At 39.0% G+C, this 15,856-nt stretch overlaps 2 protein-coding genes across 6 annotated transcripts; one reads left to right on the forward strand and one right to left on the reverse strand.

Annotated features, from left to right (window-relative positions):
- The first annotated feature begins 1,763 nt into the window (after positions 1-1,763).
- Positions 1,764-4,648, forward strand: LOC116845356 (BAG family molecular chaperone regulator 2). Of its 2 annotated transcripts, none has more exons than XM_032817935.1 (4): positions 1,764-1,894; positions 2,118-2,441; positions 2,987-3,099; positions 3,187-4,648. In XM_032817935.1, the coding sequence occupies exons 2-4, from the start codon at positions 2,249-2,251 to the stop codon at positions 3,418-3,420; spliced, it is 540 nt and encodes a 179-aa protein (XP_032673826.1). In that variant the 5' UTR covers positions 1,764-1,894; positions 2,118-2,248; the 3' UTR covers positions 3,421-4,648. The 2 variants fall into 2 exon arrangements, with proteins under 2 accessions (XP_032673826.1, XP_032673827.1); XM_032817936.1 differs by lacking the exon at positions 1,764-1,894 and adding an exon at positions 1,948-1,966.
- On the reverse strand, positions 4,552-15,850 carry LOC116845355 (ras-related protein Rab-23). Of its 4 annotated transcripts, none has more exons than XM_032817934.1 (7): positions 14,250-15,850; positions 13,826-13,975; positions 8,476-8,597; positions 6,756-6,918; positions 6,454-6,533; positions 6,183-6,376; positions 4,552-5,593 (listed from the first exon to the last, which is right to left on the reverse strand). In XM_032817934.1, the coding sequence occupies exons 2-7, from the start codon at positions 13,880-13,882 to the stop codon at positions 5,463-5,465; spliced, it is 747 nt and encodes a 248-aa protein (XP_032673825.1). In that variant the 5' UTR covers positions 13,883-13,975; positions 14,250-15,850; the 3' UTR covers positions 4,552-5,462. The 4 variants fall into 4 exon arrangements, with proteins under 4 accessions (XP_032673825.1, XP_032673824.1, XP_032673823.1 ...); XM_032817933.1 differs by having other exon boundaries at positions 13,826-14,001; XM_032817932.1 differs by having other exon boundaries at positions 14,096-15,850.
- Positions 15,851-15,856: the final 6 nt, after the last annotated feature.

Genomic DNA, 15,856 nt, shown 5'->3' on the forward strand with positions numbered 1-15,856 from the left:
ATGTGCAGGAGCCATAAGGTTTCCGGTTGCATGCGAGAAAATGGCGGCGGTCCTATGTGACGTTGAGTGTGTCACTTCACACATTCAACGTGTGAATACTTCACTGAAATATATACTACTTGGGTAATTATTTAGTTTAGCGGCAACATCTCCGATTTCGATGAAAATAGGCTCAATCAACGCATTTTTGCATGCCAAACAACTTTTTCCTCTGACAAAATCGTCGCTCTCTATTGCGAAGCGAGATATTAAAATGATGCATTGATAGGGTTAAAAAATCTGTCACATGAACATAATATATTGTAGATGCTAAAACACCGTGTTGTATTAAAAAGTCTATTAATTTGTTACAATCGTTGATTAAAAAATTGGTAATTATCCAGCTATACCGTCTATCTCTAACTATGTAACTGAAGGGCTTTGCCCCCCAGACTCCCCGTATCACGGTGGAGTGGGAGCTACAGTCTTTTGTGAGAAATTCACTCTAGTTTAAGCACAAGAGACTATAGCCCCCACTCCCCGTGATACGGGGGCTCTGGGGGGCGAAGCCCCCCAGTCGCATAGCTAGAGATGGTATGACAGATTTTCTGACCTAACGCGCCCTCAACTTTGTCTATTAATATCTCACTTCGTAGTAGAGAACGACGATTTTGTCAGAGGAAAAAGTTGTTTGGCATGCAAAAACGCGTCGATTGAGCCTATTTTCATCGAAATCGGAGGTGTTGCCGCTAAACTAAATAATTACCACTACTTGGAACGCGCGCTACCTCTTGAGTATCGCGGGATGAGAGAGAGCATGATTGTAGGTCTAGAACAGCGCTCTGTTTTTCTTTAGTACAATCTGAACCAAAAGCTAAGTTGGCTGATTTCTAAACACAAGCTGAATCTCCGAATTAGGAATCATTTTTGCTTTGTTTTTCTTAATAATAAGTCGATAAGTGAATACTAATAAATGAATAAGTGAATACTAATAAATGAGAAAAAATATATATATTTTTTATATCTTAAACTTTCGTTCATAAGCTTAAGTCATTGGGCGCGTTGAGCAGATCCCAACAGTTGCAAAGCGGTTGAGCGAATGATACGTAGCGCTTAGTGATGAAAATCGTGTCTGCTGAACGGGCTAATTGCCATTCAGTGGTCACTGCTTTTCATATTATCTCTAACTTTTAACTTGGATTGTATCACATTCTCCCCACTTTCGATTATACTATGAACCAGATAAGGATAAGAGAGGAAACAAGGAACCTCTCTCTCATTCCGCACACCTCAAGAGGCAGCGCGCGTTCCAGATAGTACATACTTCAGTAGAGTATTTACAACGTACAATGGATGCTTTCCAATACTAGATTTGAGGCTTTCACATACTAGATTTCCAATACTAGCTTTCCAATACTAGATTTGAGGCCATTGATACATTGATGCTTTCCAATTTTTAATTTTATCTTTTACTTGAGAGGTTTTACAGACACATTTTTCCTCGTATGGTCGTATGTGAAAACCTGAATATTCATAAATAGTGTAGATGAAATTTACGTAAAGTTCAGAAAGCACATTTTTATAAATATTAAAATCGTAAAGTTACTTTTATTTTTTACTAAGATATATCGAATTAAGTGAAAAATAACGATCGCTGAATTTTTAACCTCAGATTTTTTCAAATTAAAAGCTCTTCTGACCTAAGGCCTGTTCTATGTAGCTGCACTGCTGAACTAGTGCAAAAAGTTAGAGTGAGAAAACGTATATTTGTCTCACTTCAATATATTGCATCATCAGTGCAGCTACAAAGAACAGACCTCTAATCACTTATATTATTTAAACACGAAAAGATCGTCTTGAATTGACTCTTGAAAATTTATTAAATAATCTGTTAAATAAATTGTAGGATCACACTGTAAGAAATTTATCTTGAAAATACTCAAATATAAATCAACTTATGTATTTCGTGCAAATTTATTACGTGGAGGTCCGTAGAAATAAGCAAAATGGTTGCGCATTTTTGTTATGTACTTTTTTTGCTTGAGTCGAGTTAAATCGAATTAAATCGAATCGCTTTGAGTGCATAGCGCGCATAACGCGAGACTCACGAGATTTCAACATATCATATCTTGCTACAGGGCGGATGGCATTTGGTGGCCCGCGTTCGCACGATTGAATTGCGTTTTCATCGTCATTAACAAAAGAGAGCGGTGAGAAAATTCAATTTCAAACTGTTTTGCCGGAAAGTTGATGAGAAACGAGAAGGAATATGGAAAGTGCACAACAGCAGAGTAGTAACGAATTGAAATCGAAGGATAGGTTAGTCGGCCTATTAGACCAGATCGAGGTGCACGTAGAACAATTACGGAAAGATGCTTCTAGACTCGAGGAAGAGAAGGATAGTCTACTCACGACCTTGGACACTCTCCGGAATAATGACATCCTGGGCACTCTTGAGGAGCGTGAGTAATTTAATTAATCTTCCTAATTACGATCGATCGGAACGCGTGGAAGGCTCTAGAATCTTGCTGTAGAATATATAACCTTCCACGAATGGAAAGTAATAGCTCTGGAATTTTGAGTGACAATAATAGAATAAGAGGGAAAGAGAAATAATATAAAACTATGGAAATAAGTTTTTCTTTGCAGTAATTTTTTTATAATTCCTTGTAATTTTTGTCTTTTTCTTTCTCTTTACTAAATCACAAATTTATAAATATTATAAAAAAAATTTATACTAAATCACATATTTATTTTATTTTAAATAGAGAAAGTGTTGTATATAACACAATTAAAAATAGCAGATTTAATATAGAATAACTAAAGCACTTTTTCTAGGAAGATAACTTGCATGAGAAACTATAATAATATAATGGGAAATAATGCGCAAAGTCAGTAGCGTTCATACAAAAGTATATATTTTCTTAATCATTATTTTTTTAATTGATGTTCTTTTCTACGTTATAATAAGATCAATAATAATTGTTATATATATTCTCCTGCACAGCTGACAGGGATGATGTCTTAAGGTATGCGGAGAGGTTGTCTATGCGATGTTTGACTGTGGATGTTTTGGTAAAAGTCCAACGTGATCATATTCAGCAAGAAGCACTACATCAGGTATTCAAGATTCTGCAATCTTCTTATACAAGTGATAGATTTCAAGTGATATAACAAATACTTAATAATATGTTGTTTTTGTTCCAGGTTAATGGCCTGATTGATAGTCTGGTCGTGGGTTTGCGTCAGGATCCCAGTGGTACTCGGCAAAGGTGTGCGGAATTCATGAATGCATGCTCCTCCCATGGTATAGGACATTCCGATAAAATATTTGAGACTGCCATTCTGGGTTGCACATTGGACGACCAAAAGCGCGTTAAGAAGAGGCTGCAGGGTTTGCTCGACTATATAGACAAGATGCACATCTTGGAGTTACAGTGAAGCCATGGATGGAGAAGAGAAGAGATTTTCTAGCCAGATAAATCTAACGAACGTTTACGTGTTTCCTATGTGGATTTCAGACAAGATAGAAGTTCTCCAGTTAAACTCTACAACACTCGTACTTAACGACAGAGGCCTGATGGCGTTATCTCGATTGTAGCGGATGCAGGGAGTACGTTTTGGACGTACTCCCGAGAAATAACATTCGTCGTGAATTCTTTCTGTGTGAGCGTGACTTATTGATCATCTCTTTACCTGATAGAAATCGCGAGTATAATTGCAAATAAACCGCCACGCGGAAATACTCCACCGTATAGAATAAGCAACTGGATTTAGCGACATTGCCTACTTCTTAACTGAATATTTAGAAACGGTCATCTTAAGACACACTTAGCGTCTCGGCACTTCAGCAAAGAGGTCTACCTTTAATCGACAAAGGGATGTCTAACATTGACGGCAATTTTCCAATGCGTTGTATATTTTAAAATAAAACGAAGTTTTTCGAAGTCATGTACATACGGGGAAAATGTAGAGTCTCTTATGTTATAGAGTGTCTGACGCAAGACACACGATATCACATGTGTGGGTAGAGCACGTTCACCTGGTAGTGCCTTGAGCACGAAAACCTGGCAGTTTGCAAACAACCACGTGAAATTTTGAGTAAAAAAGAAGATTGGCGCGCTCTAAAATATGTAAATTTTTTCTCATTATTTTGAAATTTCACGTGTTTGCAAACTGCCAGAGACTTTCGTGCTCAAGTTAATGTGTTCTACTTTCACATGTGGTATTGCATGTTTCGTGTCAGACATCCTGTATAATACAACATTCTGTATAGAGCGAACACCAAAAAGAACCTTTTTACACTCTTTGCGTGGTTATTTTTAACCAATTAGTATTAATCAGTTGATATGTGTTTGGAGTGTGCCGGAAAGCAATGATTTTATGATCAGTCATTTTTTTATGATCAAAAATCAATTTCGAAAGAAATATATATTTTAGAAATTTTGCGATTTCTCGCCGACGCTCATATGTTTTCGAGTCTTCCTCGCTTTCATTCTCTTCTTTCGTTTGCGCCGTAATGTACTTATTAGTTACATTTCTGAAAGCCTACGCGTTTTTCTCGAGAACGCCTTAGTGTCAGAGATTTATTTTGTTTCTAGCAAAATGTACAAAGAATCATTGTGTTCTGTAATGATACAATAAAAATACGACATACGATAGACTTTAAGTCATCTGCTGTAATAACGTTTTGCGCCAAAATCGTGATTTGTACTGCTAACTTACATGTGTTCGGGATGCACTTCCATTTCACTCGATTTCGGCTTGAATCTTCACGCTTAAAGTCGCGTTGACACTTTCCTCTCGTCACGATCATACAATGAGGGAGCTTGATCGATCTCGACATGTTGCTTTGTGAATAACTGTTATTATATTATAATTATTAGTGTATGATCGTCATTATTGTTGTACTGTTAATGCTAGCGTTACAATCCATACCGTACAACTAATTCTGTAATGTGTGACGGGAGCGTTGAAAACAAAAAAGAGAACGTATTTTTCTAAGAAAATTAAGAGAGAAAACGGCAATTCAGTAATCGACACAGCGAAGTATTTACAAAACTGCGCGTCAAACCGCACTCTCTGCCAACTGTTTCCGTTCACAGACGTGAGTATGAACGATCACATAGTTAACATGCGATGTTAATCTCTCTCGTGGATTAGCTTATCATCTACAAACCATTTGGTTAATATTACGAGTATATTAACTCTATTGCGTATAAATTAACGAGTCCCCGATGTTAAACGATGTAGCACTACGCGCTCTTACGTGACCGTCCTAGCCGTTCCATTCTGGAAACTCGACCAGCTCGCACTTTAGTTGGGCACTGTAAAATCATCGTTCTTACGCATACGAAATAAACCAATGTATATTTACAACTATCACGCGTACGAGACACCGTATTACACCACCAACACGCGCGAGCCCCTCGCACATAACGACGTGTAACGTTATCGTGCGTAACGTTACGCGAGAGAAATCGCTACAAGAGTCTACAGGCGTTCTTCACGAAGTTCCGCTTCTTATGGCTCTTCGTCTTGCCGCCCGGTCGCAAAATTATCGTGCCATTGCCGGCGTTGCGGCCGCACATCGAGCCGTCCGGATTAAACGCACCTGCGACAAGACAGTGGAGACATTATTTATTGAGAGGAGGTGGGTCGATCGTAATCAGAAAGCGACTGTAAAGATTGAGTGAGGATCCAATAGTTTTATTAAGTTCCATATTAAATAGTCGTTATTAGAAATTTGTCTCACGTGAAATAATAATGTAATCGCGATATGAAATTTGTATCTAAGTTTAAGATTCGTATTATATATATAATAGTCATCACGCACCTGAAACTTGTTTCATGTGATATTCAGATTTTCATTCAGAATTAGATTCAAGTTTTTCAGTTGAATTATAATATATGCTACATTTATATCTACAATTGCATTCCACTGGAAAATTTTTCTCTAACTCTAAATTCAACTCTAACTCTGAGTGATTCTCACTGGAGACAATTCCAAGTAACTCCAACTGTTAACACAATTCAAATCAAGGTATCTCACTCAAACAAGTTTCAAGTAATGACAAGAGCAAGATTCCCTTCTCGATTTCGCATCTGATAATGTCTTTTTTTCTTTTGTTTAGAAACATCGTTCGGCGAGCGAATGCACTTCTAGCGATAGAACAACGCGAGGAGAATTAGAATCCACTCACTGATGACTGCAGGGGACCTAGGCTCCGAGGAGTACAGTCGCAGGTCGTCCTGATAATCGTCGTCAGAGCGGCGCATCTCGTGCAGACATCGCGACGCTAAGTGTCGGAAGACACTCATCACGCCAATGTCCTCCTTCACGGACGTCCGCAGGAGTTTGCAGCCTAAAGCACGGCCGAGCCTTTCGGCCTCGTCCCTACGATATATCGAGGGTCTTGTTTAGCGAATTCGAAGGTAGAATTAACGAAAGAAAAGAAGAAAAGAGAAACTCACGGATCGATCACGCATTGGTCGACAAGGTCGATCTTATTTTGCACCAGTACCGTGGGAATCTCTCCGCACTCGTTCTCCACCTACAAGAAGCAGAGAAATCTTCATACAGGAGGAATACGTGACGAAATCATAACATGCCAACATCGTTTATTTATGGAACTATTCTGCCACAGAACATCTTGTATCGTTTTTTATGTAACAGTGTAAAACTAATTTAATTTATGTTTTACACTATATCATCTATGATGAGCTCTTTATTCGAGAGGTGAATGGACTCTCGAATAGTGAGGTGACTTGTATACCTTGAGTTTCCACGTCGGAATCGCGTCGAAAGAATCTCTATCGGTGGCCGAATAAGCGAGGACGCAGGCGTGAGCGCCGCGATAATAAGCCGCTGTAATAGCATCGAATTCCTCCTGTCCCGCTGTGTCCCACAGCATCAGTCTTACATCCTCGCCGTCGACTCTGTTGGCACGATATATGTAATGTATTAATCGGATGATTTATATTTTCTCATATTCACTCATTCATTCATCACGTCTTCCTGACTATGTCTCATCCATCGAGAGTGTACAAAGAAGGAAATGTTATATTTCAATAATAGAACTAGAATATTATTTTATTATATTATATAGTATACAAGTTTTACATGTATAAAATAATATAATATAATAATATAGTATATAATAATATATTTAATATATATAATTTATGTTTTTTTCTTAAGGCTCTTGGCCTCGCATTATCTATCTCTTTTTTAATGACGTCAGAAGCAAGAAAATGCGTGTTAAAAATTTTTGCGAAATACATTGAAATAAAAATATATATCCATAAAATAACAATTGGAATCGATTAAACAAATTTGTAAGATATTTCGTGCACTCCCCTTTTGCTCTAACAATCAATAATTGTAAATTAATCTGAATAGAAATAGGCGAAGAAATAGGTTAAGAAGATGAATTGTCACGTTAATTTACGACAAATGTTGGATTGTTAGAGCAAAAGGGGAGTGCACGGAATATCTTACAAATTTGTTTAATCGATTGCAAGTGTTACTTTATAGATATATATTTTTATTTTAACGTATTTCGCGAAAATTTTTAGCATGCATTTTCTCGCTTCTGACATCATTAAAAAGAAATAGACAATGTGAGCAGCCAGGAGCCTTAATAGTATACAGGAATAAATCGTCAGTAGAGTTTATATTGCACAAAATTTTATAGCAATTTCTACTACAAATTCCCTCCATATTGTAGAGCTTAAGGATCGATTGTCTCTTTCCACTTTCACACATGAGTCCTCTAATTTTAATGGCGATTGATTTCAGGTTTCTCGCTAGTCTGGATTTTAATTGGGACACTGCCCGCAAATTACGTGACTTCCAGGTGCACGAATGAAGTGAGTGATGGATGTCGAAGCGCGTAGCGTGCAACGAAACGAAATCTCCCTTTTTTATATTGACCGACATTACACTTCGCTGCCGGAGTGCAGGTTCGGTGGGGGTACGAGAAGTATCCCACGGTATGATTAAATCGGCTTTTTCTCAGGCACCGCCGTTCGAGCTCATGTACATGCACATAGCGGTATGATGATCAGCGGCGAATAATCAGCTCGGTGTGTAATAAACAAGGCGATTTAACTCGTGCCGATCGGTCAGCCATTTCAGCGGAAAATATTCGGAGAATTTATGGCAGGAACGAGCGAGCCTACGACGAGGAAATGATGAGTGACTAATTAACGTCTAATTAATGATATTAATAATCAGTTTGGCGTATAATGACTGAAGCGATTCGCGTCGCTTTTTCAGTGTGAAAATATTCGTGGAATTTACGGTGAGAATGGGCCAATAATGGACAAATCAATAATGGATGATTGATTAATATTTAATTAATATTATCACGAAATTCTACGTATTTAGCCCATTGTTCGCGAATAACGTGCTCGGCATTGAATAGTAATTTTCGATCGATACGATTGTGCGCGCTCGGCGCAGCACCTCGATATTACCGGCAATTTACTCACTCGATCTCACGCTCCAGGAAGTCGACGCCGATCGTCTTCTTGTAATCCCTCGTGTATGTGCCTTTGCAGAATCTTTGGATCATCGACGACTTCCCCACGGCGCCGTTGCCTACTATCACCACCTAAGAAATGTTAAATCGCGTGTCAGATGTACCGTTCATTAGGAAGGCAATCAGGAGAAGAGCGTCACTAATCGAAATATAAGCGTTACTGCAGCCTGTGTATAAATAACTCGAAGTTCCAAGTAAATAATAAGTATCTAAGGTTCATATTAATAGCCGTTACTTGAAATTCTTCTCAAATGAGACTCGGATTTGAGTCAGATGAGAGCTTTCAGTTGAATCACGATTGCAGATATAACGTCACTAGGGCTCGTATTAATAATCGTTGCTTGAAACTTTCCTCAAATGAGATACATAGATTTGAATTTAGAGTTAAATGGAAATATTTCGGCTGAATCGCGATTAGAAATGTAATGTTGCATGTATTGTGTAATTTAAGGAAAAAACTCAAGTGTAACTCTAAATTCACTTCTAAGCATCTCACGTGGAACGACTTTTAAGTAATGACTACTAATACGGACCTAGATCGTATAATTCAACTGAAAAACTTTGAGATAATTCTTAATGAAGATCTGAGTATCTCACATATGTGTGTGTGTGTGTGTGTGTGTGAAATAAATTCCAAGTAACGGCCCGGGAAAAAAAGTTCAGATAAAAACCAGATATGGATTTTGTCAAGATTTTACCAGATATAATCAGATATGACGTTATATATGATTCAGATCTATCCATATATAATTATATATAATTGTACATATAATTATATATTATTATATATTATTATATATTATTATTATTATTATATGTGGACCGATCTGAATCATATATAACGTTATATCTAATTATGTTTGATCAAATCTTGATAAAATCCATATCTGGCTTTTGTCTGAACTTTTTTTTCCCGGTGACTATTAATACAGGGCTAAATAGCTAACAAGCTCTAAGTAAAAAGTAAACCTATTAAAAATAAATTAATTTTAATAATTCCGCAATTCAATCAATAATATATTCCGTATAATAAAATAATTGTTCTCGACTAATTGATTTTTTTCGTCAAACTGCGAATTAGTTAGAGAGAATTGCGCCAATAGGACAAGTCTTCCATTGGCATCTCCAGCAGAGATTAAAGTCTGTATATAATAGTCATTACTTGAAATTTGCCTCAGATGAGATAGCCAAATTTAAATTTAGATTCGCATGTGAGTTTTTCGACTGAATCATGACTTACAAGTATAATGTCACGTGTATCGCATTTGGTGATTGAATTGAGAAACTCAGATCCAGCTCTAAGTTACAATTTGAGTATCTCACGCGAGACAAGTTTCAAATAACGAATGTTAATACGGGCCTAAGAATCCCTCAGATTTCACGGCAAATATTCTCGAGAAAACCCGTTTCTCCCTTACAGATCCACGGCGACGAATGATCGATCAAGGCCCGAATAATTTCACCGAATATGAGCGACGGTGTGTCGGGCGGGGCAGGAAGTGGGTTATACACCGGTAAAACGTGGAAAGAACTCAATGTAAGTCCACGAAAGGAAAAAACCGGTCGTCGAGGGCAGTCTCGTTTCTGTGGATGCGGTTTTTAGAATTTACATTAACACATGCGTAATTCATCGTTCGGAGGAATCTCGTTGGAATGCTCGTTATGTCTATATGGAATCGGCCAATGTTGAAGCACTCGTATACTGTGTGCGCCAGTGCGACGAAATTAATATCGATTTAATGCCGTCGGAGTTTTTCGCGCATACATCTTCATCATGATTTATCCATCCGGGGAAGGAATCTCGTATATTTCTACGCTTCGCGTTTGACTGGTTTTCAGCTTACTACGGTGAGAGGAGGGTAGGGTGTTCGGAGACCACCGAGATGCCTTTCCAACGCGTACACGTGCCTTGGCTAATTCGAAATCAACGGATGGCGATGGCTTTCTAGCAATTAGCGGTCGAAAGCAGACGACTTTTTGCGAGCTCGGGGCTATGAAATGTGTACCGAAGCGACTGCTCGTCGCTCGTCGATTTCAGCTGGAATTGATCTGAATTTCAAACGAGGACTTGGACTCCGCATCTCGATAATCGTTGCTCGAAACTTGTTTCAAGTGTGAGATACTTGAGTTTTCGCACTTAGACGCTTAGACGCTTAGACGCAATATTAATTAATTTAAGCAATTTTAATGTAGCTGTGAGTTTTCAAGTCAAATCGCGATTACAAATCCCATTCTACAATAGATATTTTAAGCCCTGAGCCTTATGTTCTAAATTTTTATGTATTTCTAGCTTTAAGCTTTTTTCGTACTATTTCTAATCCTTAAGTGAGTTGACTAACTCCATTTTAAAGCTTAGGATTTAGAACCGATGTAACTTCTTTAAAGCATAAGGGCTTAGGACTTAATTAAGGAAGATTGACGGATGATCGCGTGCAATTATTCGTTATATTCCTCTTTAATTAGTAATTATATGTATAATTTATTTACTTCAGTTTACAATGCCAGAAAGGGACTTGGCTTACATTTTTTCTATCTTACTACTTTAATTAGTAACTAAAAAATTTACGCGTTATTTGCAAAATAGCACAGGACTTTTTTGTTCCATCAAGTCTACAAGCGCACGACACAGTATAGTCAGCGTCTACCGTACAGCCCACGATCGTTCATCAATCTTTTTTAATTAATAACTCAAAATTTCACGTGATTGTTCGCGAAACTGTAGAGAACTTTTGCCTTCAGATTGATCTAATCTACACTGAGAGAAAAATTATATTAAAATCAACAAATATTTCCTTGATGGGTGCCATTAACATATTTACTTAAATTTATATTCTCTTTATTTAAATCAAATATTGTTTACCTGATTTAAATAAACAATATTTGATTTAAATAAAGAGAATGTAGATTTAAGTAAATATGTTAATGGCACCGATCAAGGAAATATTTGTTGATTTTAATGTAATTTTTCTTTCAGTGTACTTGTACACGGTCGGAAACTCAAGTTCAGAGAAAATTTTGTATATCGTAATTCAACTGAAGAACTTCGATTCTAATTCCAAATAAAAGTCTCTCATATAAGACAAGTTTCAGATAACAATTATTAACACGAGCCTTAATCAATAAAGAAAGAACCAGAAACTAATTCTGATTCAAAGTCGGATTCAAACTGTAAATTCAGATTCGTGCATCTCGCGTGAGACGAAGTTACGAGCAGCGACTATTAATACCGTTTTCAATTATTCAAAAATGCATAATAGTGAAAATATTTTAGGTGCGACGCGACATGGCGCACAGTGGGCGATTTGACTCCTTTCGGGGCAAAAGTCTGTTCCGTCACAATATTTTATCAATCGTAATGATTCTTTTTGCAAATTACTCGTTGAACTTTCAGTTCTAACGGCTACTTGCTACAAATTGCGGAAACGCTGTTATTTTCTTATGGTCTTACAATAGAACATGAAAAAACGCCAAAAAAGTATGAGAAATTGGAAAAACTTTGTTGTACAAAGCCAATCGTCATAGAACTTGACGTAGATACAGTATAAAGTAAAATGTAAAGAAATATAAATGAAATCGAGTGGCTACATAAACTTTAGGTTTAAGGACCTAGAATTTAGTTTCAAAGTTTCGGGTTTTAGGATTTAGTGCTTAAGATTGAAAGGTTCAAGGACTTAAGGTTTAAAGGTTTAGGATTTTGTAGCCACTCGATTTCATTTTTTATTTCTTTATATTTTACCTCATATTATATCTCATACTATATTATACATCATGTTCTATGACGATTGACTTTGTACAACAAAGTTTTCTCAATTTTTCATACTTCTTTGGCGTTTTTTCATCTTCTATTGTAAGATTACAAAGAAATAACAGCATTTCCGTAATTTGTAGCAAGTAGTTATTAGAACTGAAAGTCTAACGAATAATTTGCAAAAATAATCATTACGATTGGTAAAAAATTGTGGCGGAACAGATTTTTGCTCCGAAAGGTAGTCAAATCGCCCACTGTTCGGCGGTCCAATATCCGCTCTTCTGGTGGAGGAGAACGTGTCAACTCCAAATAAAATAAATGGGAAATCTCGGCCGACGAGAGCGCGGCTAGAAGGAAGCGTGGCCGGCGGTTCCGGCACACCCTGCATAAATAACAAAAAAGGACACGAGCGCCTGGTCCAGCGATAGAGAAGGAGCATATGCGATGAAAATGCGAGTAGGTACCGTTATGACAATCGCGAGATAAGCAGAGATCACTGGAGCAGCACCGAGCTCTCGCGCGCATCGAAGACCCGTGTCTCCGCTGCCTGCGACTTCCTCGCCTCGTTTTACTTATTGTTCCTACGCGATTCCATATAGTGATTCCATATAGTGATCGCACATGGTTTTTCGGTGCGCGCGACATAGGAATTTCCGCGGCTCCGGTCGATCACACCGGGTTTGCAGGCGCCTCGGCGCGTTGATCGCACGTGAAACTCGTCGGGACGGTCCAACGGCCGTGGGATCGTCGTGCTGAATATCATCGAGATTAATATCGAACATCATTCTATGCTCGGTCTCGCTAACACCGATGACATATCCCGCGTGTCACAGTCAAACGGAGAGAATTTACGAGTGAACGTACTCGCCGGTCGTGCGTGAGTGGATTTGCATATAAATATCGCGATGGAATCAGCAAATTTGCGAGTCAATATTTCAGACAGATGAATAAAGTCGAAGATAAATGTCGCGCAAATGACGCCTGAATATGCGCGAATGAATTTTGGGACGAGTTTCGTGCACGAGTTCGCGAGTGAGAATTCGCCGGAGCAGAGATCGAGATGCTCGTGAACAATTTCTGCTTTCTGTTTCAACGAAAACAATTGTTTCAGCGAGAAATCAGCGTCTTGTGGAGCGGCCCCGGCTGAGAGGAAACGGGCGAAAAACACGGCGGTCGGAATCGGTCTCGCTGCGGAATATCATCACGCGGCGCACGAACGAGGATGCGAGGAAGGAGCCGCAGTCGCCGCTTTTTTCCCCCTTTTTGCTGCTCGCCGGAAAATCGCGGCGCGCGACGAGAGACGAGAGCATACGCGAAGCGGCTGAAGCGTGAATGACAAAAAAAGCAGCAAATCAGCTAGACGTGGAAGATCCGTTCCTTTTTCGCGGGACCACGCCGCGAGTCGAACTTGGAATAAAACAGGCGTGTACGCGCAACAGTCGGTAGGCAGGAGAGCCGGAACGGAAGAGAAAAGTGAAAGATACGGCGACCAAGTATACGGAGAGTAAGCGAGCGAAAAAGAAGCGGCGAGCCTCTGCAGTCACGCGATTACCTTGAGTGATATCTCGAGCTCTTCCTCCCGCATCCTGACCGTAAAGCCAATTAGCATAATATCCCACTATACACCACTACGAATTCATGTTCCGATCGGTCCTGCCTGCGTGTGGATCACCGTGGATCGTTCGCGCGTGTGAAAATTCAACTTTTGTCCGAAAGCGACGGAACAGTCTTAGAGAGAGAAAGAGAGAAACACAGGGAGGGAATAAAAACGAATGAGAGAGCGAGCGGAAGAGAGAGAAAGAGAGAGAGAGAGATCTCTCACCTCTCCCTTCTCGGTATTCCCGAGTCGATGACTTTGCGCCTCGGCCGAGTCATTATTCAGAGCTCCGACGAGCATACGCGTCGCGCTTCTCGTCACTCGGCACGCTACTCGTAACTCTCTCTTTCTCTCTCCCTCTTGTGGATAGAAAAAATACGTTTCTTTCCCGCGGAACGTAGAACAAACACTCGCGAAAGAGAGGAGATTTCCTCGTTCGCGCGCCCGTCGCGGATGCCACAGAACGAAATGGAGCACGCATGCACGCATGCACGCATGCACGCACGCACGCCCGCACGCACGCAAGCATGCACGCACGCACGCACGAATGCGCGCCGCTCTGACCACCACTGGCCGACTGAACACCTGTATGGCAGGACCCGAGACACCTGTCGTCGACGCCGCGCCGCTCTGGTGACTTTACATACATCTAGTGAATCGCCCTACAAGACACTAGAGCAGCCATGTCGAGCTCGCGGCGTCCAACAGTGTGTTGTTGCCTGTTCCGACTCTCTTCTATTAGGTTGGCACAGAAGGCTCATCGTATCTGGATCATCAAGTGGATAGAAAACGAAATCGTCCAGTTTCGAAGAATTCGTCATTTTTACGAATATAAAATTAACAACATTGATTCGATATTTTTTCAGACATCAAATGAGAACTTTCCATTTCTCCTACAAAATACAATAAAATCTCTTCCACGACAATTTAACAGAAAAATGACAAACGTTCTTGCACCAACCTAATATTTTGCATGATAGGACAGGGTTATTGTTGTGTGCCAATTGAGTGACAAACACAGTTAATTCGAATGTTAGGACTTGCACGGCTTGCTATCGGTTTAGGGAATGCTCTCGGATATCTTCCGGGCATCAAGTGTCTCACAGACGTTTCCGTCTTGTCAGCGATAAGAATTATCTACACGCACGCTTACAAGTACCGCCGATTCTTATCCGACAAAATTAACATTCGAGTGATTTTACTTTCGTAAACAAAACTGTTGCGTTTATTTATTTTGCTCATGATTCTCTGATACATCTCAGAAACACTTGCACTCGTCACAGGTTTTCCATTATATCATCAATGTCATTTCTACGGAAATCATTCATTCTTTCAATCGACAAGAGACAGAGAAAAAAGGGCTCGTCTGGATAAGGATTAATAGTAGCTCCAGTAAACTTTCATCAGTTTTGTGCTCATAATCGTTGCATGTTTCATTATTACTTTTATTATTATTATTATTATAATAGTCGTAAGTCTCTTCATCTTATTTATTTTATTAAAAGTAGTTGTCACAACTTGACGCCACGTTAGCTTTCGGCATACAGTTCGGCGGGAACCTGCGAATAGTCGTATCGAAATGCAAAATCACTCGCTGTAACACTTCATTACACAAATAATGTATATTTCTCTTTGTTTTTTTAACAAAATTTTTCACGGCAATAAGACACTTAAGATAAAAGGTAGAACTTAGGCGAAGCAAATCGTGCTCCTCGCCGTCGACCTAGTCGACGAGTCGAGAAGTTATAACGATATCGTTCAAGTTCACCGTGTGTGACGTTAATGGTTCCGCCTGTAAGCGCACATTCTCGAAATTTACGATTAATTTGGTACCATTAACACAGCTCTGACTTTCAAACAGAATACGGATGCTTGTTGACGCTGTATTTAATACAAATATATGTATCTATATGTATATATATATATATATATATATATATATATATATATATATATATATATATATATATATATATATATATATAT

The sequence above is a fragment of the Odontomachus brunneus genome, unplaced genomic scaffold, assembly GCF_010583005.1.
Source record: "Odontomachus brunneus isolate Ranch 3 - 2012 unplaced genomic scaffold, Obru_v1 Obru_scaffold_051, whole genome shotgun sequence".
NCBI classification, from domain to species: domain Eukaryota; kingdom Metazoa; phylum Arthropoda; class Insecta; order Hymenoptera; family Formicidae; genus Odontomachus; species Odontomachus brunneus.

Bases quoted from the DNA above. Each gene is read 5' to 3' on its own strand.
- LOC116845355 (XM_032817934.1), bottom strand. From the start codon at position 13,882: ATGCTAATTGGCTTTACGGTCAGGATGCGGGAGGAAGAGCTCGAGATA. The intron at 6,919-8,475 runs GTGAGTAAATTG...TCGTGCCAACAG, and splicing joins TTCCTGGAGCGTGAGATCGA to AGTCGACGGCGAGGATGTAA. The intron at 6,377-6,453 runs GTGAGTTTCTCT...GATATATCGTAG, and splicing joins GACCAATGCGTGATCGATCC to GGACGAGGCCGAAAGGCTCG.
- LOC116845356 (XM_032817935.1), top strand. From the start codon at position 2,249: ATGGAAAGTGCACAACAGCAGAGTAGTAACGAATTGAAATCGAAGGAT. The intron at 2,442-2,986 runs GTGAGTAATTTA...TCTCCTGCACAG, and splicing joins CCTGGGCACTCTTGAGGAGC to CTGACAGGGATGATGTCTTA. The intron at 3,100-3,186 runs GTATTCAAGATT...TTTTTGTTCCAG, and splicing joins AGCAAGAAGCACTACATCAG to GTTAATGGCCTGATTGATAG.